The sequence below is a fragment of the Anolis sagrei genome, chromosome 2 (assembly GCF_037176765.1).
Source record: "Anolis sagrei isolate rAnoSag1 chromosome 2, rAnoSag1.mat, whole genome shotgun sequence".
In the NCBI taxonomy this organism is placed as follows: Eukaryota; Metazoa; Chordata; class Lepidosauria; order Squamata; family Dactyloidae; genus Anolis; species Anolis sagrei.
The window spans coordinates 184,917,640-184,944,427 of NC_090022.1; the positions used below are offsets into that span (position 1 = coordinate 184,917,640).

Consider the following 26,788-nt stretch of genomic DNA (forward strand, 5'->3'; position numbering starts at 1 on the left):
GGTTCTGTTAAAAAACAAAGCAGATCCTATAGACCTGAAGTCTCGCTTGTCTTGACTTAGGCGAGGAGGGGAGAAGATGGCTTTTGGGTCTCTTCCATGATTGTTGGAATGATGTATAGGCTAAAGTATAACATTTTCCACTCAAAGTTGACTTCAAGAGCCTCTCCATAAACCTTTCTGTGCCAGAATAATTCACTTACTGTGTGGATGAATCAACAATGCCATTGTTGATGAATAGGCCACATACCTAGGAAGCTAGCAGTGCTGGCGATGGCAAAGAAGTGCCATTCATCCATCATGGCCTGTCAGCCAGCTGCTGTGTTGGCAAGAAAGCTTTTGTGGGCCTAGGAGAGTCAATGACACAATTGGTATGGTGCTGAAGGGAAGCTGAGGCAGCCTCTGTGAACTGATAAGGTAGAAAGATGGAGAAGACGAATAGAGAGGAGAGAAACTCTGAAGTAGCATGGAAATGTAAGCAGGACTCTAAGGGCTAGTTGCCCCATATCAAAGTGGCCAGACGGGCTGGCCTTTTGGTTCATTTCCCTCCAACTTCATTGTTCAGGCATGGCCAGATGCTTCAGAGAGATGTTTATGTGTAGCAGAAGTAGCACACCACTTGTTGTTTGTTCCCAGTATCTGACAGACTTGGAGGCAGACTCATTATTCAAATCTGTCCGCTGACCACCTTGGCTAGTGGCCAGTGCATTGACGAGCCAGCCTCTGTTATGTTTTAGAATTGAGTTAGTCAGTGTGAATGTGGTGGAATTCTTCAATTCCGCTTTGAGCAAGTTGTGAGAGACCGCACTAGATTGTCTTGTGTATCGGTCAGCAGACAGAAATTAGCACTTTAGTGGAAATGGATTAGAAAGGTGATTTACATGAGGATACTATTCTATTTGGTAACAAATGTTTTTATATTGTTTAATTAATGGCTTATGCATTTTATGTATTTTATATATTTTAATGGTTTGATGGTTTGTTTAATGGTTATTGTATTAATTGTTCATGTAACAGCATTGATTTGCTGCCTATGTAAGCCATCCTGAGTCCCCCTTTTGGGGTAGAGAAGAGACGGGATATAAATACCAGAAAATAATAAATATCTATATTTTATCTCTAGTAGCAAAACAGGACTTGTATATGAGGAGAACTTTAGATTGAGTGGTAGTACAGCAGGGCTGGAGGGCATAATCAGGGGATGCCTTGTTGCCCCCCACATTGTCTGCCACTGGAGTAGCAATAGTAAAATTACTTAGGTGATCCCTCATTGTCCGAGCATGATGGCCTTCCAACGATAGGGTCTTGGCAGTGGATTCATAGGTGACTGTAGAACAGTATTCTTGACTCACATGTTCTTCCACAGTGGGGACATCTGTTTCCAAGTAGAAGGCGGTTCCAGTCAGGGTTGGCATGACACGCCTTCCTCTTGGCATGATTCTCCCTTTCGTCCTCCATTTGTGCCTCTTCAAATTCCACAGTACTGCTGGTCACAGCTGACCTCCAGTTAGAGCACTCAAGGGCCAGGGCTTCCCAGTTCTTAGTTTTAAGCCCATCTTTAAATCTCTTTTCCTGTCCACCAACATTACGTTTCCCATTCTTGAGTTGGGAATATAGTAACTGCTTTGGAAGATGGTGATCTGATATTTGGACAATGTGGCCAGACCAGCAGAGTTGATGGCGTAGGATCATTGCTTCAATGCTGGTGGTCTTTGCTTCTTCCGGCATGCTGACATCTGTCCGCCTGTCTTCCCAAGAGATTTGCAGGATTTTTCGGAGGCAATGCTGATGGAATCATTCCAGGAGTTGAGTGTGATGTCTGTAGACAGTCCATGTTTCGTAGGCATATAACAGGGTTGGGAGGGCAATAGCTTTATAAACAAGCACCTTGGCATCCCTGCAGATGTCCCGATCCTCACTCTCTGCTTCATTTGGAAAAATGCTGCACTCGCAGAGCTCATGCAGTGTTGTATTTCAGTGCCAATTTTGACTTTTGTGGTAAAATAAAAAAAATAAAAAAATAAATTTTGTGGAGTGGTAAAATTACCTTTCCCAGGTGGTCTATTAAGCACTTCTGGGCACATGCGGAATCTCTTCCTTGTGTGGAAGCACAACTGTGCTCCAAGTTAAGGGAAAGACCATACATTTTGCCATGCCTTCTGGCAGATAATTTGGCAAGGATGGCGATGTTACTGTAGATCAAGAGAGGAGTACAATGTTTGATCTGTAGGCCACGATATCTAATCTACCCTGATTTAAACAATCAATCCTCTGTTCTGATTAAAATCAGAGTTTTTCTGTCACCCCATGGTGGCTTATATGTTAAATTAATACTTCTCTTTTGTGGATCCCATATATCATTGCTGTTTCAAGCCTAAGATTAAAGAAGACCCCCCCATGTGGCCCAAATTGAGTAGGCTGTGTGAATAAATGCATACAAATGTATATTTGTTGTGTGGTTTACCTGAGCTGCTGAATTTGTTTTTCTGTGCTGAGGCTCTTTTGGATTCTTATGCCAGACTTTGGAGATCATAATCTCTGCATTTTAAAACCAACACTAGAGTATCAGATCTTTCCATTGGGGCCTAGTAATCCCAAAACACTTAGTGCCCACAGCCATATATGGTAAACCAGCTTTGCTGGGCTTATGGACACATTGGTGGAGGATAATTGAAGTTATAAGCTAGCATACTGGAAAGTGATGGGCTAGGAAATGCTCCCAGATTTACCCTTGGGGAATATTAATTTATAAATCTTGAATAGCACTAAGGATGCCAAAGTACTTTCCATGGGCTTTGCAGTGAGCATGATTAACAAGAAAGAAAGCATATGAATAGGTGAAGGCTCACAGATCTAACTCAAAACTCACAATTCTTTCTTCTCTTTGGTAGGTTGTCCATGTTGAGGGCCATGTGACCAAGACCCTGAACTATCTGGAGGTGAGTCCCCCTGGCGTCTTGAAAACTGGACCATATGGCACTGCTTTGAAGCCTCACTCACTCAGCCCTGCTCGGATATTTTCCAGTGAGCCATCCAAAGCTAAACTGGATCCGTATGGTGGTGCCATGACACCATGGGACTGGAGTAAGAACCAGACAGCAATGGAGCACTTCAATCAGCGGGCCAAAAGAAAGCCTTCCATGAAAGCAGGACGTACCAAGAAGATCTTTGGCTGGGGGGATTTCTATTTCAACATCAAAACCCTGAAGTTCAGCCTCTTGGTGACAGGCAAGATTGTGGATCATATTAATGGCACCTTCAGTGTTTATTTCCGCCACAACTCCTCCAGTCTGGGCAATGTCTCAGTAAGCATTGTGCCACCAACTAAGATTGTTGAGTTTGATGTCTTGGTTCCTCCTATCCAAACCCAACACCTCCACCCTCAGCAGTCCACTTTAGCTGAGCCCAAGGAATCCAAGACCTTCAACTGCCACGTGGAGTATGAGAAGACCAACCGGGCACGCAAGAACAAGCCTTGCCTCTACGACCCCTCCAAGATCTGCTTCACTGAGCACACGCAGAGCCACGCTGCCTGGCTGTGCGCCAAACCGTTCAAGGTCATCTGCATCTTCATCTCGTTCTTCAGTATCGACTACAAGTTAGTCCAGAAGGTCTGTCCAGATTACAACTTCCAGAATGAGAATCCCTATTTTGGCTGACGAGGGAACAGGGTGCTTTTGAGGGACGGGGATGCAGGGAGGGGAGGGCTATTTAAGTAAGCGGTGATTTTTATCAGGGTGAGAGTTGGCGGAACAGTGAAAGAAAGAGTTTGATGGACAGTGAAAGAAACAGAAAAGCCCCCTTTCTCCGTTCTTGATGGGAGGACAGTCACCAGGTCTGACTAGGAACTGGATGCAAGTCCATCAGATAAACATTCCCCTCCCAGTGACCACTCAACCTCCGAGGACAATGGGGAAATGGAGATTTATCTAAGATACAACATTGCTTTCATGCTCCACCTGCCCCTCTTCTGATGTCTCTTGGGGGTGTCTCATGGAAGTTCCCAGCAATATGAAGAAGCGGCTTGCTATGCCTGTCTCTCTTTTGTGCATAAATGAACCCTGCTGCTCTGTGGCGTTGTCACAATGGCTACATAATCCTTTCTCCTGAAATCATGCCTTCCATGTGGAATGTAAGGGTGCTGAGTGGCAGCAATCATATCTGTCTGTCTGTCTATCTGTCTGTCTCTCTGCCTCCTCACCTCTCCCTGGGATAAGCCACAAACCATCAACCTGAAGTTGTCACTAACCTGGCTGAGGCTGTAGGAAAGGGCAGGAAAAGACCAAGGAGCTGGGGAGTGGATGACGACATGGGGTAAACACTGTCCATTGTATGATTATCCATATACAAACAAAATCTAAACACATTAAATTTGGGGTGGGGTGGGATTTGAACTGAGGGTAGATATGGAAGTTGGCACCACATAGCATCTATTTGAAGGAAAGAGCAAGGATGGAAGGTATACAAACGCATCTGAATGTAACCAAAATGGTAGCCTTTTCTAGTGGGCATGCGAAAATGGAAAAGTTCTCAGCAGAGGCATGGGTGAGTGTTAATAGAAACCGAAGTAGGTGTGTGTACGAGTAGCCAAAGAGACTGAAATTCAACAGAAGCGTGTCAGTAGTAACAAGTAGATGGAGTGTGTATGTGTACACAGCATGGTGCCTCACAAGAACATGTGCTACATTTTGTGGCCTTAATGACATACATGTGCACAAGAGTGTTCATTTGAATATATAATGAGAAATGTATATGCATGTTAGCAACAAGTAACAAAAGTGTGTGAGCGTTTTAATTAGGGCTGGGAGTGTTTATTGATTTATTCAGCCGATCAATCAACCCGAGTTTATCACAGATAGAAATTTCTCCTAATTGATTGATGGGGTTTCAAAGAAGAACACGCTGTTGGGTGTCTGGACAGGTGTACTAGCTCCCTTCCTTGATGTGGATGGGTTTTGCCTCCAGTTTACATCCAAAGAGAACCAATATTTCTTATTTCAGGGTGAAACCATTAGGGTTTTCCTGCCAGCAATAAGAATCACAGAGCAACAGTGGCTGAGAGTGCTCACTTGAAAAGGACATCAATTTGTCTTTTCAGTCTGGATCTTTTGTGCTACCTATGGGATTTGAAGTTGTTCCTTTTTGAAGCCGTGTAGGCTGTGGCGTGTGCCTGTAATTGGGACTATTCTGTATGGAAAAGAACATGTAAAAGATCGCCTTTTCCTTCTTGACAATGAGAGGCAGCTTTTGGTTATTCAAGGAAAAGTGACCTCATATTTTAGTGGGAACTCAAGCTTTCCCTTCTGCAACATCAAAAAAGCACCTGTAAATGTTTCCAATAAGTTCATATATCTTTAAATATAATTGATCTACTGATCAAAAGCCAGTTGATTATTCAGCAAAACAACCCAATAGACAGCTATTTAATCTGTGCACGTGTTTGGGTGTGAAGATTTCATCAAAGAGTATGGTGACATTTGACCACTGAGTGTGTTTTATCAAGAATCTGAATGCATCAGCAAGGAGTGCCAGCATGTAAAAAGGTGTGGGTGAACAGGTGATATGGTGTTGATGGGGAAGCCTGCAGGTGACTGAATGAGCTTGTATTCAAGGCCTTATCTTGTTTGACTGCAGGAAAAGAAGACACCACATTCATTTTACACAATGTAGTTATTTTGAATTCCTGTTGCACTGTGTGATGTCTCATACTTGGTTGTTTGTCTTAGAAAAGGGGTTTCGAAGTCAATTTTTCATCGAGAGCCAAATTAGCCTTATGGTTATCTTCAAAGGGCCATTGAATCCATGGATACAGGAGGCCAACCATAATTTTTTTACATAGTGGTTGGTTAGTTTTTACCCAGTTTGATCCCTGGATGTTATTGAACAGCAACTTCTTTCACTTTTGATTATCTGCCACGTGGACTGGAAATAATGAGAATTGCAGCCCAATAGTACTTGTGGCTCGGAGGTTAAGGGAAAGTTAAAGAACATTTTAAAGTTAGACATCCTACCCCCACAAGCCTTGTATCTAAATCCAAGCCCCATTCTCCTAACTAAACAGAACAAACTTCAACCTTCCAGAGGTTACTGTGTCACAACTTTCATCAGCTTTAGTAATATTTTATTTATTGTGTCAGAAACAAATTGAGGATACAGTTATAATGTATTTAAAAACACAAAGTTTAAAACTTGGTATTATGCTACATGTTCTTTGACCAGAAGCTGGCCACTTCGAGTGCCTCTGGTGTCACTGTAAGAAGGTCCTCTATTGTGCATGTGGCAGGGTTCGGTTGCATTGTGGTAAGTGGTCTGTAGTTTGCTCTTCTCCACTCTCGCATGTTGTGGACTTTACTTTATAGCCCTATTTCTTAAGGTTAGCTCTGCACCTCACGGTATTTTTAGGACCTTCAAAGTTGCCCAGTTTTCTGTGTGCCCAGGAATGAGTCTCTCATCTGTTTGTTTGTTTGTTTGGTTTGTTTGTTTGTTTTTGTCATGTCAGGAGTGACTTGAGAAACTGCAAGTTGCTTCTGGTATGAGAGAATTGGCCGTCTGAAAGAACGTTGCCCAGGGGACGCCCAGATGATTTTTGATGTTTTATCATCCTTGTGGGAGGCTTCTCTCATGTCCCCGCATGAGGAGCTGGAGCTGATAGAGGGAGCTCATCCGCGCTCTCCCCGGATTTGAACCTATGAACTGTCGGTTTTCAGTCCTGCCGGCGCAAGGGTTTAACCCACTGTGCCATCGGGGGCTCCTTCTCATTTGGATCAGCCACTGATTGAGGTTCTGGGTTTTTACCTGCCACTTTTGGACTCTCGCTTGTTGAGGTGTTTCTGCAAGTGTCACTGTAGATCTTAGGAAGCTATTTTTTGATTTTAGAAGTTGGCTTGCTGGCTGATATCCCAACAGGGGATGGGCCAGAGATATAACTTACTTGGTCCAGCTTTAGTCATTATGTCTAATGATGAAGAATACAGGCATTGTAGTCCAGTATCTGGACTGGTGAGCTGGATTTGGCCCATGGGCCTTGAGTTTGACACATGTGCTCTAAAACATGTTACTCTGAAAATATCTTTTGCCATGCTCTTAAGTTGTTTTGCCTGGGACATGGTGGGCCTGGGTTGCTTAGGCTCACCTGTGAAGGCATTGAATTATTGTCTATCTGTAAGCCGCCTTGAATCCCCTTCGGGGTAGAGAAAGGCAGGATGTAAATATGGCAAATAAATAAATAGTAAATAAACATCTGCTACATTGCCCGATCACATAGATCTGACACAAACCAGGTCTCTTTGCAGTTCTTCCAATGACTAAATGGGTGAGGATTATTGACTTCAGATTGTTTAACCATGAAAGTAAGAAGATTATTATTTCAGTTAGTGTTGAAATGAAAGTGCAGAGTAAACAAGACTAGTCTCTCATACAGAAGTGTGAGTTTAATTCAGTTCTGGTATTCTGAACAAATTTCTGGGGTTAGAATTGATTGATTCTAAGTATGCATCTTTCATACCAAACTCCAGTGGGTGTTGTTGTTTTTTAAGTAGCTCCTGCAGCCTTACTGCCTTTCTATCTCTGGATGAAAAAGACATTTGGGCTACTTACAGATCCATGATACGTACATCTTGACTTTTCTTTCAGCTTATTGAACCTCTTCTGCACTCATCCTTCTTTTGATATAACACATGTTTCAAAACCAGGTTGGGGGCACCCATAAACCAGGTGTGGCCGTTAATAGGGAAAGTGATACTCTTCTTTTTTGATAATCAACATCTTTTTATTTAACACACATACAGAGAGAACAAAACCATAAGTACAACAATATCACATGGCTCAGATATTCCTGTCAAGAAGTATAAGTGTGGAATTACATGCTTGAATGTTCTCAATATTAAAATATATTCTGCTTCTGTAATCCTAGCATATTAGGGGTGAAGTGTCTATAGTTTTCCACCTGACAGGCTAACTTTCTTCATTGAAGTGATTTTTGGCATACAGTAGGTATGAGCCATTTTTGTTCCCCACTTGTGTCAATTTGTTTTTACTCAAAAAAATTCCCTCTGGGGTTGTAGAGAGGCATTTCCAACACATGTTTATGTTTTCTTCTAGTGGACATTCCTGCCACTTTGGGGACAGCATAAGCCAATTTAGACCAAAGAAGAAATCTATTTCAAAACAGAACGTGACTTCTGCTTATTTTCTGTTCTTAAGTGGTGGAAATGTCTTCTTGTCCCTTAAGCGGCATTTAAGGGCACAAACTATGTATGTATGTATGTATTGTTTCTTGCAGTGTGACAAAGCTTTGACCCTTGAGGTTTCCCGAGGAGCTAATGCAGCCTCCCATTCATCCACAATTGGCCACCCTGTCTTAGATATGTTTTGTTGTTGTTTATTCATTCAGTTGTTTCTAACTCTTCATGACCTCATGGATCAGCCCACGCTTGAGTTCCCTGTTGGCCCCAAGTCCTTCAAGATCAAGCTAGTCACTTTGAGGATGCCATCCATCCATCTTGCCCTTGGTCGGCCCCTCTTCCTTTTCCTTCCATTCTCCCAGCATCATTATCTTCTCCAAGCTTTCCTGTCTTCCCATTATATGGCCAAAGTACTGTATATACTCGAGTATAAGCCTAGTTTTTCAGTCCTTTTTTTAGGCTGAAAACGTCTCCCCCGGCTTATACTCAAGTCAATATTATTTATTATTTTACTTTGTTGTTGTTATTATTATTATTACATTTATTATTTTATTGTTGTTACTATTACATTTATTATTTTACTCTATTATTGTTATAGTTACATTTATTATTTTACTCTATTATTATTGGAGGACATGTAAGCATATTTACATTGAAGAAGGTTAGAATAATGATTCAATCAGAGTTGGGCAGTCTTATCTTGAATTACAGTTTTATGTATTCAAAAAAATTTAACCTACTCATGCCTAAATTAATATAATTTTTTGGTATCTTTTTTATTTTGAAATTGACCCATAAATGCTGCATTTCCCACCCTCGGCTTATACTCGAGTCAATACATTTTCCCAGTTTTTTGTGGTAAAATTAGGTGCCTCGGCTTATATTCGGGTCGGCTTATACTCGAGTATATACGGTACTTCATCTTTGTCTCTAATATCCTTCCCTCCAGTGAGCAGCCGAGCATTATTTCCTGGAGTATGGACTAGTTGGATCTTCTCGCGGTCCAAGGCACTCTCAGAAGTTTCCTCCAACACCACAGTTCAAAAGCATCTATCTTCCTTCGCTCAGCCTTCCTTATGGTCCAGCTCTCACATCCATAGGTTGCTGTGGGGAATACCATTGCTTTAACTATGAGGATCTTTGTTGCCAGGGTGATGTCTCTACTCTTCACTATTTTATCAAGATTGGTCATTGCTCTCCTCCCAAGAAGTAAGCGTCTCCTGATTTCCTGGCTGCAGTCTGCATCTGCAGTAATCTTTGCACCTAAAAATACAATGTCTGTCACTGTCTCCATGTTTTCTCCCTCTATTTGCCAGTTATCCATCAGTCTGGTTGCCATCACCTTGGTTTTTTTTTTCATGTTTAACTGCAACCTACCTTAGAGATAGGGCTCCCTTTTCAAAAGTCTGTAGTAGAGTCTTGCTTATCCAACATATACGAGCTGGCAGAATGTTGGATAAGCAAACATGTTGGATAATAAGGAGGGATTAAGGAAAAGTCTATTAAATGTCAAATTACGTTATGATTTTACAAATAAAGCACCAAAAATAATGTTTTACAACAAATCAAGAAAAAAAGCAGTTCAATACATGGTAACATTATGTAGTAATTACTGTATTTATGAATTCAACACCAAAACATGGCTATGTATTGAAACAGCTGTGGATCTGGGCAGGAGGCAGACTGCATTGGATAATACAGAATGTTGGATGAGCGAAGGTTGGATAAGCGAGATTCTACTGTAACAGTAAAGCATTGAGATTTTCCTTGAATTCTGAAGTACGATCCTGGGAAAGCAATATCATATGATATTTCCAAACATATAGATTATCCATTCAGACATCAAAGATGAAACCGTAGATTGCTTTTCAAATTTGCAGGTCAGCCCTGCAAACTTCTCGGAGATGACCGATCCGAGAAAGACCAGAATTTTGCCATGCACCTTTTGCAAAAGTAGTTTTGACTTGTTCCATCTTCACCTACAAAGCCTTTTACTTCTATGAGCCATTCATGAAATATATTAGGCAAGCAGTGTTGCGCTGGATTCACAAATGGTGAATTATGAACACACAAGCTTAACAGCAGGTGATGAATTCAAAAATAGTATTGAATAGCATACAAGAAGTGACTGATGTCTCTGAGGCTGTTGTGAATGGTGTTTAAAAAGAAAAGAAAAGATTTGTGTTAGAATGCATGAGTTGTAGATCATGATTCAAAGGTTCGTCTGGGTTGGGAAGAGAAAGGAAAGGGAAGAAATCGCTTTACATCTACATACCAGTGATAAGTCATCCTGGGTTGCGCTGTTCCTGATATTTCAGGTACCAGTTGTACTGCTGACATCTCCATCGCTCACTATACTGAAGCTAAAGTGGAAGAGTGGGCAACGGAGAGGGTGTGGAGGCTACTACCTCTCCCACTGTTTGGGCATGTGTATGCATGCTTCTGTACAACTGGAATCCTGTATCTGTCCACATGATAGGAATGAATTCTTGCACAAGGCTGTTATGCAGGTGTCTGTACACAAACAACTGTGTAAGTGCTTTTGTTAGCATCTGTAACTGTACATGTTTGTATTATGTGTTAAGAACAGGTAGGAATTTGCAACGGTCTGCATAAATAGTGCCTGAATCTGTGAGAACATTTCCTAGAGACTTAATATTTAGACCAAAAGTTAATCTTTTCCCCCCTTGGATCAAAACTGAAGGCATACAGTACTAATGTGTTTTCCATCCAACCTTTTTTCCAAGGTGGCTTATATTCCCCCAAGGGCCCCCTGGTGGCACAGTGAATTAAACTGCTGAGCTGCTGAACTTGCTGACCGAAAGATTGGCAGTTCGAATCCAGGGAGCAGAGTGAGCTCCTGCTGTTAGCCCCAGCTTCTGCCAACCTAGCAGTTCGATAACATGCAACTGTGAATAGATCAATAGGTATTGCTTCTGTGGGAAGGTAACAGCGCTCCATGCAGTCTTGCTGGCCACATGACCTTGGAAGTGTCTATGGACAATGCCGACTCTGGTTTAGAAATGGAGATGAGCACCAACCCTCAGAGTCGGACACAACTAGACTTATTGTCGGGGAAAACCTTTACCTTTACCTTTTATATTTTCCCTTGTCACCTTCACAATATAAAAGGTAAAGTGGGTTAAACCCCTGTGCCGGCAGGACTGAAGACCGACAGGTCGCAGGTTCAAATCCGGGGAGAGGCGGATGAGCTCCCTCTATCAGCTCCAGCTCCACATGCAGGGACATGAGAGAAGCCTCCCACAAGGATGATAAAAACATCAAATCATCCGGGCGTCCCCTGGGCAACATCCTTGCAGACGGCCAATTCTCTCACACCAGAAGCGACTTGCAGTTTCTCAAGTCACTCCTGACACGACAAAAAAAAACCCCAAAAAACCTTCACAATCCTGTGAGGTTGATCAGACTGAAGGAAAATAACAATTCTAAGTTCATCCAGGAAGATTTGTGGCCTGGTGGGGAACATAACATCTCAATAGACCCAGCACAAAACCCTAATCACTACATCACATTGTTGTTGTTTTTTTTCCATATGTGTTAACACATACAAACAAATATATTTCCAAAACACTGGCTTCACACCTGTGGGAAAATTTCCCAATATTACCCCCCCCCCCCTTTCCTTTGATCACTTGGTTGTGACTTATGAATGAACTCTGCCTTCTTTGGCAATAGTTTTTAGGATTCCCAATATCAGCTTCCGTGTAGTGCAGGCTGCATTAGAGAATCTCATTTCTAAATGGATAGGAGAAGAAAGCCAAGCTGCGCAGCCTTTTTGCTGGAAAGTTATAGAATAGCAGATGCCTCCAGCAGGGTGGTTTGATCCTTCAGTGTCTCTTGTACCACATTAATTTATCCAGCACAAGTTATTGTTCCTCGAGTGATTCAGCAGTTGGAAGTACACAAAACCCAAACTCTCCCACTGAGCTATGGCAGTAGTAGGCACAACTAATGCAAAAATAGTGTGACTCAGTCCTGCTTTCCTTTTGAGAGGACAAGCCATTTTTAGATAGCAAGTTAGTAATGTTTGAAAATATGCCAGTAACCCTTAATAGACTCTTACATCTCTGAACTGTGAATGAAGCAAATACGCTTGCAAATACCTCATTACTTTTCAAAATCCAGCCGTAAGGGAGGAGGCTTGGAGGAGGCAAGAGGCATTCAGTCCACAAATCGTCGAGTATCTAGAGTTACTACTGTAGGGCCCTAGTGCTGGGTACCCATCATCATGTGTAAAGGAATAATGGCCCTTCCTACACATTCAGCCAAAGTTAGTACATGCTTGGTGGTCTCTTTATAGTTTCTGTTCCACATTTTGGACAGATATTTCTATCTGCGGATTCAGAGATCCCTCCCACGCAGCAGCCAATGGCACAAGAAACATCACAAGGCAAGCATTTGCTATGAAAACCCTATTTCATCCCCTTTGGCATTCATTTCATGCATCAGGTCACATGTGGGGCATTGCAGTTTGAAATCCTCATGGGCGATTGTTCTCATCGTCTCCGTCTGGTTGCTACAGAACTTGTTTGTGCGTCTGTCTCAAGAGTCCATTTATGTGTGTAAGTAAATAAACGGCAAGGGGTCTGTATGCAATGTGAGTAGACATGCTGTGTTGGTTTATGTTCGGGGTGTGTGCAGTGTGGAGGCATGCATCTGGTAATCTGGTTGCCCGTGGCATTGTTTTCTCATACCCTTATCGAGGTCAAAAGACCCTTGTGCATTGCCTAAGAATATGGCTCAAGAACTGAGACAACTTCTGCTCAGGACTGCAACTCTGCAGGCAAATGAGGGCAAATTAAAGGGAAACGAGAACTAACAGTACTCCCATGGATCAGTTCCCATCCCTCTGGACTGTCTGTCATCATTTGTCACTGTCATTACCTATAGAACATCTGTAATCTGTGAAGAAGTGAGAGGCCACTGGACTGACGGAGGTGACAGTGGCTGGTTTTCTCTTTCGCCCCACGGCAGGGCCGCACGCTCTTCGGAGGCATCCCCTAACCCCCCAGCGATGTCCTTTGCCAGGGTGAAGACTTCTTCATATTTTTATATATTTAAATTAAATAAATAAAAGAGAATAAACAGAACTTGGAGAGTGTTGCTTTTTATGGAAAGGGGGTGTGATACGAATGAAAACAAATCCACATGGTGTTAAGAAGACACGAGCCTAGTTTGCAGTATCAAGCAAAATGGTTTGCCCAGTCTTGCCAGCTTTGATTCACAGTGGTCTTCCAGATGAATCTTCCATCAGAGGTTTGGCTTTGTTTGCAACTGTAGTTTCCAGGGTCTGAGCCTGGGACCTTTTGCACTCTATTATGATTTAGTAGAGCCAGGCTTGGGAAAGTGCGCTGCTTTGCTGTTTACAAAGATTCCCAAGGCCTATTGATTTGTTTTACATTTGCAAAGCAAGAAGACAAGCTCTCCCAGAAGTGAAACCATACTTAACTTGTACTAATTGAGCTTAAATCTAAAACAATTCTGACTAATCCAGCCATCTCTGCTGTCATCTCAGCAACAAATATTTGCTAAGTGATCCCTCATAGACACTATTTGGTGGTCCACAATTTATCATCTGTTCTCCGGTGTTCTAAGATAAGTAAGAAGCCTCCACTGATAATACTTGTTTCATTTCCTTTCAAGTAGATCTCCCGGAGCCCCCAGTGGGGCAGTAGGTTAAACCCCTGTGCCGGCAGGACTGAAGACCGACAGGTCGCAGGTTCAAATCCAGGGAGAGTGTGGATGAGCTCCCTCTATCAGCTCCAGCTCCCCATTACGGGGACATGAGAGAAGCTTCCCACATGGATGGTAAAACATCAAAACATCCGAGCATCCCCCTGGGCAGACAGCCAGTTCTCTCACACTAGAAACGACTTGCAGTTTCTCAAGTCGCTCCTGACATGATAAAAAACAAAACAAAACTTGATCTACCTGTCCAAAACCAACTCCACTGCTGCAATATTGCATTTGTGCTGCAATGGATTGGAATATCTGGGCTTTTCTGTGCCAAATCCTAAAACAACTTGATTGGCTGTGTGCACTGTGCCATGCCTTAGAGGTGTGTGTTGGTTGCTGCTGTGTGTCTTTAGGATGTCTTGGGGCAGCCTTCGCATTCAGAAACCTTGGGAGGATAAGATCATGATAGGATGTGATCACTAGCACCATAATTAATTATCATAGAACCTTGGAGTTGGAAGAGAGCCCAAGTGCCATCCAGTCCAAGTCCCACCTCGCAGGCATACACTATCAAAGCACTTCCAACACATGACCCTCTGGTCTCTTCTTAAAAAGCTTTGTCAGGATAACTTATTTTGTGTGTGTCAGGAGCGACTTGAGAAACTGCAAGTTACTTCTGGTGTGAGAGAATTGGCTGTCTGCAAAGACACTGCCTAGGGGACGCCTGGATGTTTTGATGTTTTACCATCCTTGTGGGAGGTTTCTCACATGTCTCCGCATGGGGAGCTGGAGTTGACAGAGAAAGCTCATCCGCACTCTCCCTGGATTAGAACCTGCAACCTGTTGGTCTTCAGTCCTGCCGACACAAAGGTTTAACCCATTGCGCCATTGGGGGCTCTACTTCATTAACTGAGGGATGCCAATAGTTTGCGCTCCATTGTGTTAGCAGGTGAGAGACGACAGAATCTTTTCCTCCTCTGTAGACCCAGGCTAAAGCAAAATTCTACAATTTGTCCTACCTACTGTGCTCTTCCTCATCAATAACATTTCCCTTTGTGATTACACTTTCATGTTAATTAGCCAGAGGTATCTTGGTTTCATATTGGAAGATATGGAGAAATGACTAGCTAGAGATTGTGGTCACCATCACCTCCACAGCATCTACCATCTGCCTAATGGTACCCAAAAAGCATGGATACTCAAGTCACATTATATACAATGGCATAGTTAAATGGTGTCCCTTATATAGGCAAAATCGCTTTTGTAGAAGGGAGTATTTTCAGGCTATACATACTGTAGTTATACCACAAATTGTGTTTTTATAAGCAGACTCTATTTTCCCCTCGAAGACCTGTAGAAATTGTAGTTTGGAATGGGTGCTGAAATTTCTTTTTAAACTATATCCTTGCCCATATCACTGAGATACCCTGTGGAGATAAGGTATCTGGAACATCAGTTGTAAATATCTGGAATACCACTATCAGATCTGTATTCCATGCCTATTAAAATAATAGAATTGGAAGAGACCACATGGCCCATCCATTCCAACCCCCTGCCATGCAGGAAAAGCACTATCAAAGTACCCCTGGCAGATGGCCATTCAGCCTCTGTTTAAAAGCTTCCAAGGAAGGAGCTTCCACTATACTCTGAGGCACAGAGTTCCACTGCTGAACAGCTCTCACAGTCAGGAAGTTCTCCCTAAAGTTCACGTGCAATCTCCTCTCCTCTAACTTGAACCCATTGCTCTGAATTCTGGTTTCCAGTGCAGCAGAAAACAAGCCTGCTCCCTCTTCCTTATGACACCCTTTCTGTGCTGTCACACGCTGGGCCTATAGCAAATGGCTTTTGAACAGGACGTGCTCTTTGTGCCCAGCAGGAAGCCGGGGTGCCTCAAGTGAGAGGCCCTAAGGATTTTCCTATACAGAGTCTTTAGAAGCTTGAAAGGTTTAACAAAGTCCTTTATTATTGCTTAAGTCTTCAACAAACAATCAAATACTTCTTAGATCTTCAACAAATTCAACAAATGCTTCAAGGCTTTGAATCAACTGGTGGCTTTCTTAATCTTGTCCACAAGGGACAGACAACTGGCTTCATGAACTGTTTCTTTTCTTTAAGAGGAAAACCCTTTTTAACCCCTCCTTGGGCCATCTACTTTCTAAACTTTACTGGTGTGGGCTCTACTCCCGGCTCCAAACTGCTTCTTGGGTCCCAAGTAGACCTACCAGTCAAGGCTTTGTAGATTCTCCAGCTGGAGTCCTTTGGAACTGTTTCCCCCCTGAATTTCCCCCGGATGCTGTGAGAAACGAAGCTTCTCTACAGGTGGAGCTAATCCACATCCTGTAGCTAAGCTTTCCAATGCAAGACTGACTTAAAATGGCTCCCTCTCCTCCCAGAGCCCTGGGGAAAGGGGCGGAACCAAAACTTAACAATGATTGATGGGTCATTGGCCCTATAATTGCAAACCAAAGGAAGCCACCTTATTGCAAAATGCATGGAACTTTGGAATACATGCAAACATTCAAAGAAAGAAAAGGAAGTTGGAGCTTTTGGTACAACTGTACCAGCATACTTTCACATATTTATACACGGCTCTCATGTCTCCTCTCAAATGTCTTTTCTGCAAGCTAGGTATACCCAGCTCTTTAAGCAGCTCCTCATAGGGATTCATGGTCTCCAGACCTTTGATCATTTGAGTTGCCCTCCTCTGGACACCTTCCAGCTTGTCAATATCTCTGTTGAACGGTGGTGCCCAGAATTGGACACAGTATTCCAGATGAGGTCTGAAGCTGATTTCAAAACAAAAAGTGTCAGCATACCATAGCAACTTCAGAGGGGTGTACGTAGTAATCAAAGACTGATGGCTGGATCATAACATGCTTGTAAATGGCAAACATCTGCGGAAATTACAATTGGTCAAGTCTATAAGCTGTGTACCCAGTAACATGTTCATTACTATGAAGCAGAGCTGCCGGTGATAGATATGCAATGGAACCACATACGATACACATCACATTGACCTTGATGTGCAAGACTATGTTTTTTAAAATCTGGGAGAGCACCTCTCTAGCAATCTCTAGGGCCCTGGGTTGTTGTAGGTTCTTTTGGGCTATATGGCCATGGTCTAGAGGCATTCTTTCCTGATGTTTCACCTGCATCTATGGCAAGCATCCTCAGAGGTAGTGAGGTTTGTTGGAACTAGGAAAGGGGGTTTATATATTTGTGGAATGACCAGGGTGAGACAAAGGACTCTTGTCTGCTGGAGCTAGGTGTGAATGTTTCAACTGACCACCTTGATTAGCATATAATGGCCTGACAGTGCCTAGAGCAAACTTTTGTCTCTAGGGCCCGTTCCACACAGCTGTATGGCATCCACATTGAACTGGATTATATGGCAGTGTGGACTCAGCTAACCCAGTTCAAAGCAGATATTGTGTATTATCTGCCTTGATATTCTGGGTTATATGGCTGTGTGGAAGAGCCTTTAGTCTCCAGTACAACTCTGAGGTTAATTTCCAGCATATCTTGACTATACAGTCATACTTGAGGACCTAGAGATTTCTGCAGAGACCATATTAATCAAATCCGCAAATGTGGAAGGCTGGCTTTGACACAAGAGGGCATGTAGGATTCTGCCGAAGGTTCCTCACTGAAATTTCCTAGCATGTTGCAATGTTTTATATTCACAAGGTGTATCAAATATTAACTCTAACACTTGTGTCAATTCTGAGGCTTGATGTGGTGCTTTCTGAGCAGCTTCCCTGTATGCTTAGTCAAACAGAGAGTGTGTTAGACCAATCTTTTCTTCATCCCCTGGCAGCAGAACAAAGGGAGAGAAGCCTGCTGCCGTTAGAGTTTCTTTTCCTTCTATGCTCCAGTGGATCCTCCTCAGCATTAAACAGATTGGAACCACTGCCAAGAAAGAATTTGCATAACCTCTGGCGTTGTGTGACTGAGAGGTTTCTTCATGAGCAAGTCCAACAGAGAATAGGTAGGTGTGGAATACTTATGGAACAATTTGGTTTCAGCTGCAAACATGACTTTCAGTTTGTGTTTAAGGCTTCTTCTCTAAAGCCTAGAGAAGACAATTATGCTGGGGAAAGTGGAAGGAAAAAGGAAGAGGGGCTGACCAAGGGCAAGATGGATGGATGGCATCCTTGAAGTGACTGGACTGACCTTGAAGGAACTGGGTGTGGTGACGGCCGACAGGGAGCTCTGGCGTGGGCTGGTCCATGAGATCACAAAGAGTCGGAGACGACTGAACAAATGAACAACAACAATACACTATACACCAGGGATCATCAAACTGGGGCCGGATACAGCCCTCCAAGGTCATTTATCCGGCCCTTGCTCAGGGTCAACCTAAGTCTGAAATGACTTGAAAGCACACAACAACAACAACAACAACAACAACAACAACAACAACAATCCTATCTCATCAGCCAAAAGCAGCCACACTTCCCATTAAAATACTAATAAATTTATATTTGTTAAAATTGTTCTTCATTTTATTTATAGTATTGCTTTAAAGTGTTTTTTGCACTACAAATAAGATATGTGCAATGAGCATAGAAATTTATTCATATTTTTTTTCCAATTATAATCCGGCCCTCCAAAAGTTTGAGGGACTGTGACCTGATCCTCTATTTAAAAAGTTTGAGGATCCCTGCTATACACTCTCAGATACCACTTTTAGTTGCAATGGCTCCATTCTGCAGAAACTAGAGATTTGTAGTTTGATGAGCTACTTAAAATTCTCCACCAGAATTATGTGGCTCCCTAGTATATTGAGCAGGGTGCATCTACTCTGTACAATTAATGCAGTTTGACACCACTTTAGCTGCCATGAATCAATGTTATGGAATTTTTTTCCCGGGCTATATGGCCATGTTCTAGAGGCATTTCTCCTGACGTTTCGCCTGCATCTATGGCAAGCATCCTCAGAGGATGCTTGCCATAGATGCAGGCGAAACGTCAGGAGAAATGCCTCTAGAACATGGCCATATAGCCCGAAAAAACCCACAAGAACCTAGTGATTCCAGCCATGAAAGCCTTCGACAATACAATGTTATGGAATCTTGGGACTTGTAGTTAGGTGAAGGACTAGCATTCTTTGGCAGAGAAGATCTAGTAAAACTACAGTTTCCATGATTCCATAGCCTTGAGCCATGGCAGTTCATTTTACTGTGTAGATCAGGCATGGGCAAACTTGGGCCCTCCAGGTGTTTTGAACTTCAACTCCCACAATTCCTAACAGCCAGTAGGATTCCCCCAGGCAGTAAGAAGCCACACCTTGAAACTGCTAGGCCATTAAATGCTAATCAAGGCGGCCAACGGCAACATTCACACTTGCCTCCAACAGACAAGAGTTCTTTCTCCCACCCTAGACATTCCACAGAGATATAAACCCAATTTTCCTAGTTTCCAACAGATCTCACAACCTCTGAGGATGCCTGCCATAAGATGCAGGCGGAACGTTAGGAGAGAATGCTTCTGGAGCATGGCCAGAGTTGAAGTCCAAAACATCTGGAGGGCCCAAGTTTGCCCATGCCTGGTGTAGATGCATCCACATCTTAAAATGACAGGCACAATGTTGGCTTCAACATAATACATGAGAGGAGAAGTTGGGAAAATTTTGCCCTCTGGATGTTTTGGACTGGTTTTTACAAGCAGACTTCTGCGTGGTTCGTACAAGCAATTTATGCAGTCCGCGCCTAATCTCATGTCCTTTCCAAATTAGTTTCTGGGGTGTTACTTAGTGTTACATTAAATTAATTTTTTTAGCACTTCACCAATCTTACAAATGTCCCCCAGGGCTATGAATTTCATTTTGGTTAAATGTCCATACAAAGCACGACACCCTTCAGCTTCGCTTTTAATGGATTTTTAAAAAATCAGCTGCTTATGTTTTGTCCTTTTTCTTTCCTATTTTAAAAATATAACGAAACAATAAATGTTCTGCTTGGAAAGATTTCCGCAAAACTTGTGCAGGGGAGGAGAAGAATCAGCCACCAACAGGTAACAGGAAATGTTCAAATGCAGAAACGACTACTTAAAAGGCTGCTGATTGGGAGACGATGGTAATTATAATGGTTATTTTTATTCATTACCTGCCTCTTCACATGCCTCAAGGCAGGCTACAGCACAATTCAAAAACATTGCCATAAGATACATGTCATACAATTTGTATATTAAAACACATCATCACAAAATACACATATTAAAATACATAGTGCAAGGATTTTGGGGCCGTGATGGTGCAGTGGGTTAAACCGCTGAGCTGCAGAACCTGCTGACTGGAAGGTCGGCGGTTTGAATCTGTAGAGTGGGATGAGCTCCCATCTTTTGCCCCAGCTTCTGCCAACCTAGTAATTTAAAAACATGCAAATGTGAGTAGATCAATAGGTACTTCTCCAGTGGGAAGGTAACGGCGTTCCATGCAGTCATGTCGGCCACATGACCTTGAAGATGTCTACGGACGATGCCAGCTCTTCTGCTTAGAAATTGAGATGAGCACCACTCCCCAGAGTTGGATTTGACTAGACTTTATGTCAAGAGGAAAGCTTTACCTTTAATCCAAGGATAAATACAGTAAACTACATATATTAAAATACAAATATAACATACTGTATATACTCAAGTATAAGCCTAGTATTTCAGTCCTTTTTTTAGGCTGAAAAAGTCTCCCCCGGCATATTCTCAAGTCAATATTATTTATTATTTTACTTTGTTGTTGTTGTTGTTATTATTACATTTATTATTTTGTTGTTGTTATTACATTTATTATTTTACTCTATTATTGTTATTGTTACATTTATTATTTTACTGTATTGTTATTATTATGTTTATTATTTTACTCTATTATTATTGGAGGACATGTAAGCATATTTACATTGAAGAAGGTTAGAATAATGGTTCAATCAGAGTTGGACAGTCTTATCTTGAATTACAGTTTTATGTAAATATTCAAAAACATTGAACCTACTGATGCCTAAATTAATATAATTTTATTGGTATCTATTTTTATTTTAAATTGACCTGTAAATACTGCATTTCCCGCCCTCGGCTTATACTCAAGTCAATACATTTTCCCAGTTTTTTGTGGTAAAATTAGGTGCCTAGGCTTATATACGGGTCAGCTTATACTCGAGTATATACGATAATTTAAAATTCAGTTCTGTCTTGAACTCTGGCAGCTGATTTAGCTGTCAAATCTCTTCTGGCAGGTCATTACCTGAGAGAGTGTGACTGGTTCAAGGTCCCCCAATGGGTTTCATGGCCAGGCAGGGATTCAATCCTTGGTTTCCAGAGTCATAGCCTAATGCTCAAACCAATATATCACACTGGCTCCTTTGAAACCACAATAGACAGACTGAATATTCCTAAAGTAGTTTTATTGACACCTCTCATTTACTTCAAAGAATCCAGAAAACATTTATTTCAAATTGCTGTATTCCTGGTTTTTAAAAATTATATCAAGTTTTTTAATGCCTTTTTGTTGGTTCAGTTATATTTTCAGGAGCCCTGGAAAAAAATGTAAGGAATGTGTGGAAGTGTAGTGGGTGGTAAGGGTAGTTCAATATTAAATTAAACATTCAGTTCATATCTTGTTGAAGGCTTTCATGGCCGGAATCACTGGATTGTTGTAGGTTTTTTCGGGCTATATGGCCATGTTTTAGGAGCCCCCGGTGGCGCAGTGGATTAACATGCTGAGCTGCTGAGCTTGTTGATCGAAAGGTCGCAGGTTCGATTCCGGGGAGCGGCGTGAGCTTTCGCTGTCAGCCCTAGCTTTTGCCAACCTAGCAGTTCGAAAACATACAAATGTGAGTAGATCAATAGGTACCGCTCCGGCGGGAAGGTAACGGCGCTCCATGCAGTCATGCCGGCCACATGACCTTGGAGGTGTCTACGGACAACGCTGGCTCTTCGGCTTAGAAATGGAGATGAGCACCACACCCCAGAGTCAGACATGACTGGACTTAATGTCAGGGGACTACCTTTACCTTTACCTTTATGGCCATGTTTTAGAGGCATTCTCTCCTGACATTTCGCCTGCATCGATGGCAAGCATCCTCAGAGGTAGTGTATCCTCACTACCTCTGAGGATGCTTGCCATAGATGCAGGCGAAATGTCAGGAGAGAATGCCTCTAGAACATGGCCATATAGCCCGAAAAAAACTACAACAACCCAGTTCATATCTGTCTGCCTTTTTTCTTCCTGATCATCCCTTTTGAGTACAACCTCCTTGTGGATAGGCGAGGGAGATGTTTCATTCTGGTCTCCTCACTGATCGTTCCTTTAACTCATACTTTAATCACATACAAAAATAAACAACAATTTGCATTTATTAGCGATCCACATGGGAAATATAAAATGTGTTGGCTGTTTAGTATAGTCACCTACTTAGTTGATAAATAGTGTAATAACTTAATTGCAGGCTCAAGTTAAGTCCAACTTAATTAATCAATTAATATTTTTAATTAACTGAATTAATATACTGTAGCACTTTTGTTGGAAAAACTCATTGATAATTTTATTGATTTTGACGAGATAGCTCCTGTCACTGAACTAGAGGCTCTTCTGCAAGGTGCCTCTCTTTTTGGGCATCAGAGGCTGCAACTAAAGCAGTCGATACTAGTTTTGGAGCTTGCCATTTACTTTTCCTTTGATCAGTTTGATCTGGCATTGAAAAATCTTGGTTTCTCCTTTGAAGCTGTTCTTTCTTGCTTCTTCAAGAGGCAAGCCTAGAAGGCCTCTATGCAAGCAGACAGGCCTTGTGGGAAAAGCAAAAAAGGAAGATTATTTCAGTTTTGGGCAGAAGTTTGAAGAGGATCGCCCCCGACCTGAATTAACCCCAGGCATATTCAGGTAAGTCTTATGTTGCTTTAACGTTCAATATTATTTTTGGGAGTTGTAATAAATAACATTAGCTGAAAACGTGTTGTCGAAGGCTTCCAACAGACCTCACTACCTCTGACGATGCTTGCCATAGATGCAGGTGAAACATCAGGAGAGAATGCCTCTAGAACATGGCCATATAGCCCGAAAAAACCTACAACAACCCATTAGTTGAAAACGTCTGTATGCCTATATATACGAAAGGTTTCCTATATAAGACTGACACTGTACTAAAATAAATTAGGAGCTGCCTGTTTTTAAAAAATCAAAGATGTTCATACTTAGAGCTTTGAAATATCAGTGGCCCCTTGGTATCCACAGGGAATTGGTAGCAGGATGCCATAGATATCGAAATCCGTAATTGCTCAAGTCCCATTAAATATAATGCAGTAATAAAATGGTCTCCTTTATTTAAAATGGCACAATCAAGGTTTGCTTTTGGTTGGGTTTTTTTTTCTTTCGAAATATAGTCAAGCCATGGATGGTGGAATCTGGACACAGAATACTGTATGTAGATACAGAGGGCCTTTTGTATTTCATTGGGCTGTTTTGTGAATTTCAGCTTTCGTAAAAACTGTGTGCCAAGCTTCCCAAAAGGCCAGACAAGACACAGTTGGGTTTAAGGCAAAATCAGAGGCTTTGTTCTCAATGGCCAGAGAGGCTCTTTCCCACCAACCCAACTTGAGACGGAGAAACCCCAGGGCCATCCAATCCAACCTCCTTCTGTCATGCAGGAAAAGCACAATCAAAGCACCACCCAACGTATGGTCACACAGTAGTAGTAGTAGTAGTAGTAGTAAATACTGTAATAATAATAGCAGAAACCCCAGGGGCAATCCAGTTCAACTCCCGTCTGCCATTCAGGAAAAGCACAATCAAAACACCCCTTGAGTGGTGGGAGGGAAATAGGATTTTGGAAGCAAGTAAGGTGAGGGGAAAAAGGATATGGGCTGTGAGGAAGGCAAGGGGAAAACACTTTTGGGGTGAAGGGGCTGAGGGAAAATGCTTTTGGGGGTGAGGGAGGAGAGAAAAAAGACTTTTGGGGTGAGGGAGGTGGAGTGAAAGCTGTTGGGATGAGGGAGGTGAGGAGGGGGAGGAGTAGGAAAGAGGAGAGAAAGCTTGTAAGGGGAGGAGGGAGGAAGAGGAGGGAAGCGTGGAACCAGAGGTGTTGTGGTGATCCCAGAGGCGGCCCTAGGTAATTTTCAACGGTAAGCAAACAGTATTCCCCCCTCCCCCCCCCCCCCCCCGCAACCCTTCACTGATATATATTTTATGTTCGTCGTGGGAGTTCTGTGTGCCATATTTGGTTCAATTCCATCCTTGGTGGAGTTCAGAATGCTCTTTGATTGTAGGTGAACTATACATCTCAGTAACGACAACTCACATATGTCAAGGTCTATTTTCCCCCAAGAGCGCCTCAAGAGCACCCCTGGGCAAAATCAACTATACTACAAATGCTTACTTTGCATAAAGGGTTGAGCCGCCCCTGCATGGAGCCCCTCTATACTTGAGGAGCTCCAAGTGCCCCGCAGAGCACACTTTGAGAACTGCTGTTCTAGAGCTTCAAAATTGTACAACTTTGGAAAAGGTTTTTAATAAAAAGACAAAAACCCTCAATATATTTGTTGTTTCTTGGTGAATTATATATCTTGCTGGGTGGATGTGTGTGTTTCTTAATAGCAAACTATCTGGCTATTGCCTATGCTACTGTTTATATCCAATTGGTCATTGTAATAAAACTACCTTTTTAGCTGGCTAGGCCGAAGCCTGCATAGCTGTGTTTGGCCTCCTGGTTGTTGAGCAGAGAAGGAGGAGGAGTCAGGCTGACTCCTGATTGGGTGTAACAATCAGGGGTGGAGTCAGCTGAATGGAGGGAAAGGAGCTGTCTTGTCTGACAGGAGGAGAGGAGTCTGAGAGTTAGACAGAGGGAGTTGGATTTTAGAGCAGGGAACTGACAGAAAGGGAAGAGCTTTTAGCTAGTCTCTAGGTTAGAGAATAAGGAGAAGACATTAGGCTAGAGCTTTACTAGAGAGGCTAGTAAAGGAGAGCTGTGTCTTATTGAGCCTAAGAGAGGTCTCAAAGATACCTTATAACCCTGTGTGAGAGGCAGACTGAGGTCTGTGCTCTGTGTGAAACTGTGTCTAATAACAGAACAGTTGGTTAAAGAGACCTACAGCTGATTAAGCCATTCTGTCAGAGAGAACTGTTTGATTTTAAGCATTCTGTCAGGAGAACTGTTTGATTTAAGCAACCAAGTTACTGCAACTGCATCCAGATTTTGTACCACTCATTCCAACGAGTTGTTGTTATTCTCAAGTTAAAATAAACTCTTTATTAGTTTACTCTTAACTGTTGTTTGCCTCAATCCATTAGTTTTCCTCAAAAATCATTCTCTCAACACATCTTTTAATCTCCAGGCAGCCATAGAAGTCTAAGAGCTCAAATACCCTTTTATTTAAAATACAATCACACCCTTTTGGTTCCTCAGGCCGGCAATTCTGAGGTGGTGGCAGCTATTTTTACCAAGTGCTTCGGTCACTTAGGCTCAGCCTTTTGTTCCACGCTATATCTAAGGGCGGAGGTGTGATCGTGGTGTCCACCCTGCCCGGATAAGTCTTTAATTTCATTATATTGGTGGCAGCGGTGGGATTTGTCTGACCACCCTGCCTCGATATCCCTTTGATTTCATTATAGTCATCCACGGGCTTACATACTTATAAATGGTTAACAAAATTGTTGGCACATTGCTGGTAATGTAGTAACTTCCAGCTGTAAAAAAAATCTTGCATATGAGGCCCAGACCTTCCTTCCTCCTCGCCTTGGTCATTCTCTGCCTCTCTTTTACCAATTCCATCTCCGTTCACTCCATTCTTCTCCTTTATTTTTCTTACTAACGACTCCTTTTTCTACCGTGTACTTGAGGCAATTATGATACTTTGTGAAAGCACTAACGGAACAGAATCTAATTAAAACAACACAACAAAACCAAACATCTGGACTCAGGAAATAAAGCTTTCGCAGCGGGAAGCAAGGAGATAAATTTCACGTGACACATCAGCTGGCAAGAATCACTGTACAGAAGCAGGCGAGGAGGGAAGAGAGGAAAAAAGGAGGAGGCCATTTGGGAAATCTGCTGGCATTTGCCATGGGGGAAGGCTCTGAATGCATGTCCCTTGTCTGTCCCAATCGGATGGGCTGATAAGGTGGCATTTCTGGCAATGCCCCCCAGTGCTTTCGACATGTGGTTAATTTGCTGCACAGTGATGTTTTCCATCAGTAAATGAGCCCGGGAAACATAAATTTTGATTTAATGCTGTCTCTTTCATTCTGTAAAGGAAGCAGGGGCAGCTGCATGATTTTAGGAGAAAGGTGGAGAAAAGAAAGCAGCCACAATAGCGTTTGTTGTTGGTCTCGCCTGAAAAGGACTCTAAGTGGGGTCTGCTCATTGTCTTTCATGGGGTCTGAGGCAGAAAAGGAATCTGGAGCATACACTAAGAAGCAAATTCCCTTGGCTACATTTCCACTCAGGGGAGCAATTAGGAACTTTCCAAGCAAGCAATAAGGAGGGAAATGTATTCATTTGTGCTCCTAGTGCCGAAGTCTGCAATATACTGAGATGATGATGCCATCACCTGCAACCCCCTTCAGAGTATCCCCCAATTAATTCCCATGAGCACTCTCCACACACTCCAGTTTTTGTATATACAGCTGAGTCTCTACATTTATGGGATCAATTTTCGCATATTTGATTATTTGCAGATTTTATTAATGCCTGCTTTAGAAATCTCTATGTCCTCTGGTGTAACTTTTTGATCAACTTCTGGTGGATGTTGACCATAGAGTTGTGCTGGCAAACCTAAATTTGTCTAAGGGTGGATCCAGACAGGCCTTTATCCCAGGAGAATCCGTGTTTTAAAAACATAGATTTTCCTGGGGGCCTGTCCACATCCACCACCCCAGAAAGTACGCACTTTCTGGGGCGGGTGTCCAGATTTTCTCTTGGGACTAGCCCAAG

The 26,788-nt window shown here is 42.5% G+C and overlaps 1 protein-coding gene across 1 annotated transcript in view; it reads left to right on the forward strand.

The window, feature by feature from the left end:
- NXPH4 (neurexophilin 4) overlaps positions 1-8,701 on the forward strand; it is a 172,423-nt gene extending 163,722 nt beyond the window's left edge. The window contains exon 2 of the mRNA XM_060763014.2: positions 2,889-8,701. Coding sequence (XP_060618997.1) covers positions 2,889-3,656 — 768 coding nt within the window. The 3' untranslated portion in view covers positions 3,657-8,701. The remainder of the gene's footprint in view (positions 1-2,888) is intronic.
- The last annotated feature ends 18,087 nt before the right edge of the window (positions 8,702-26,788 follow it).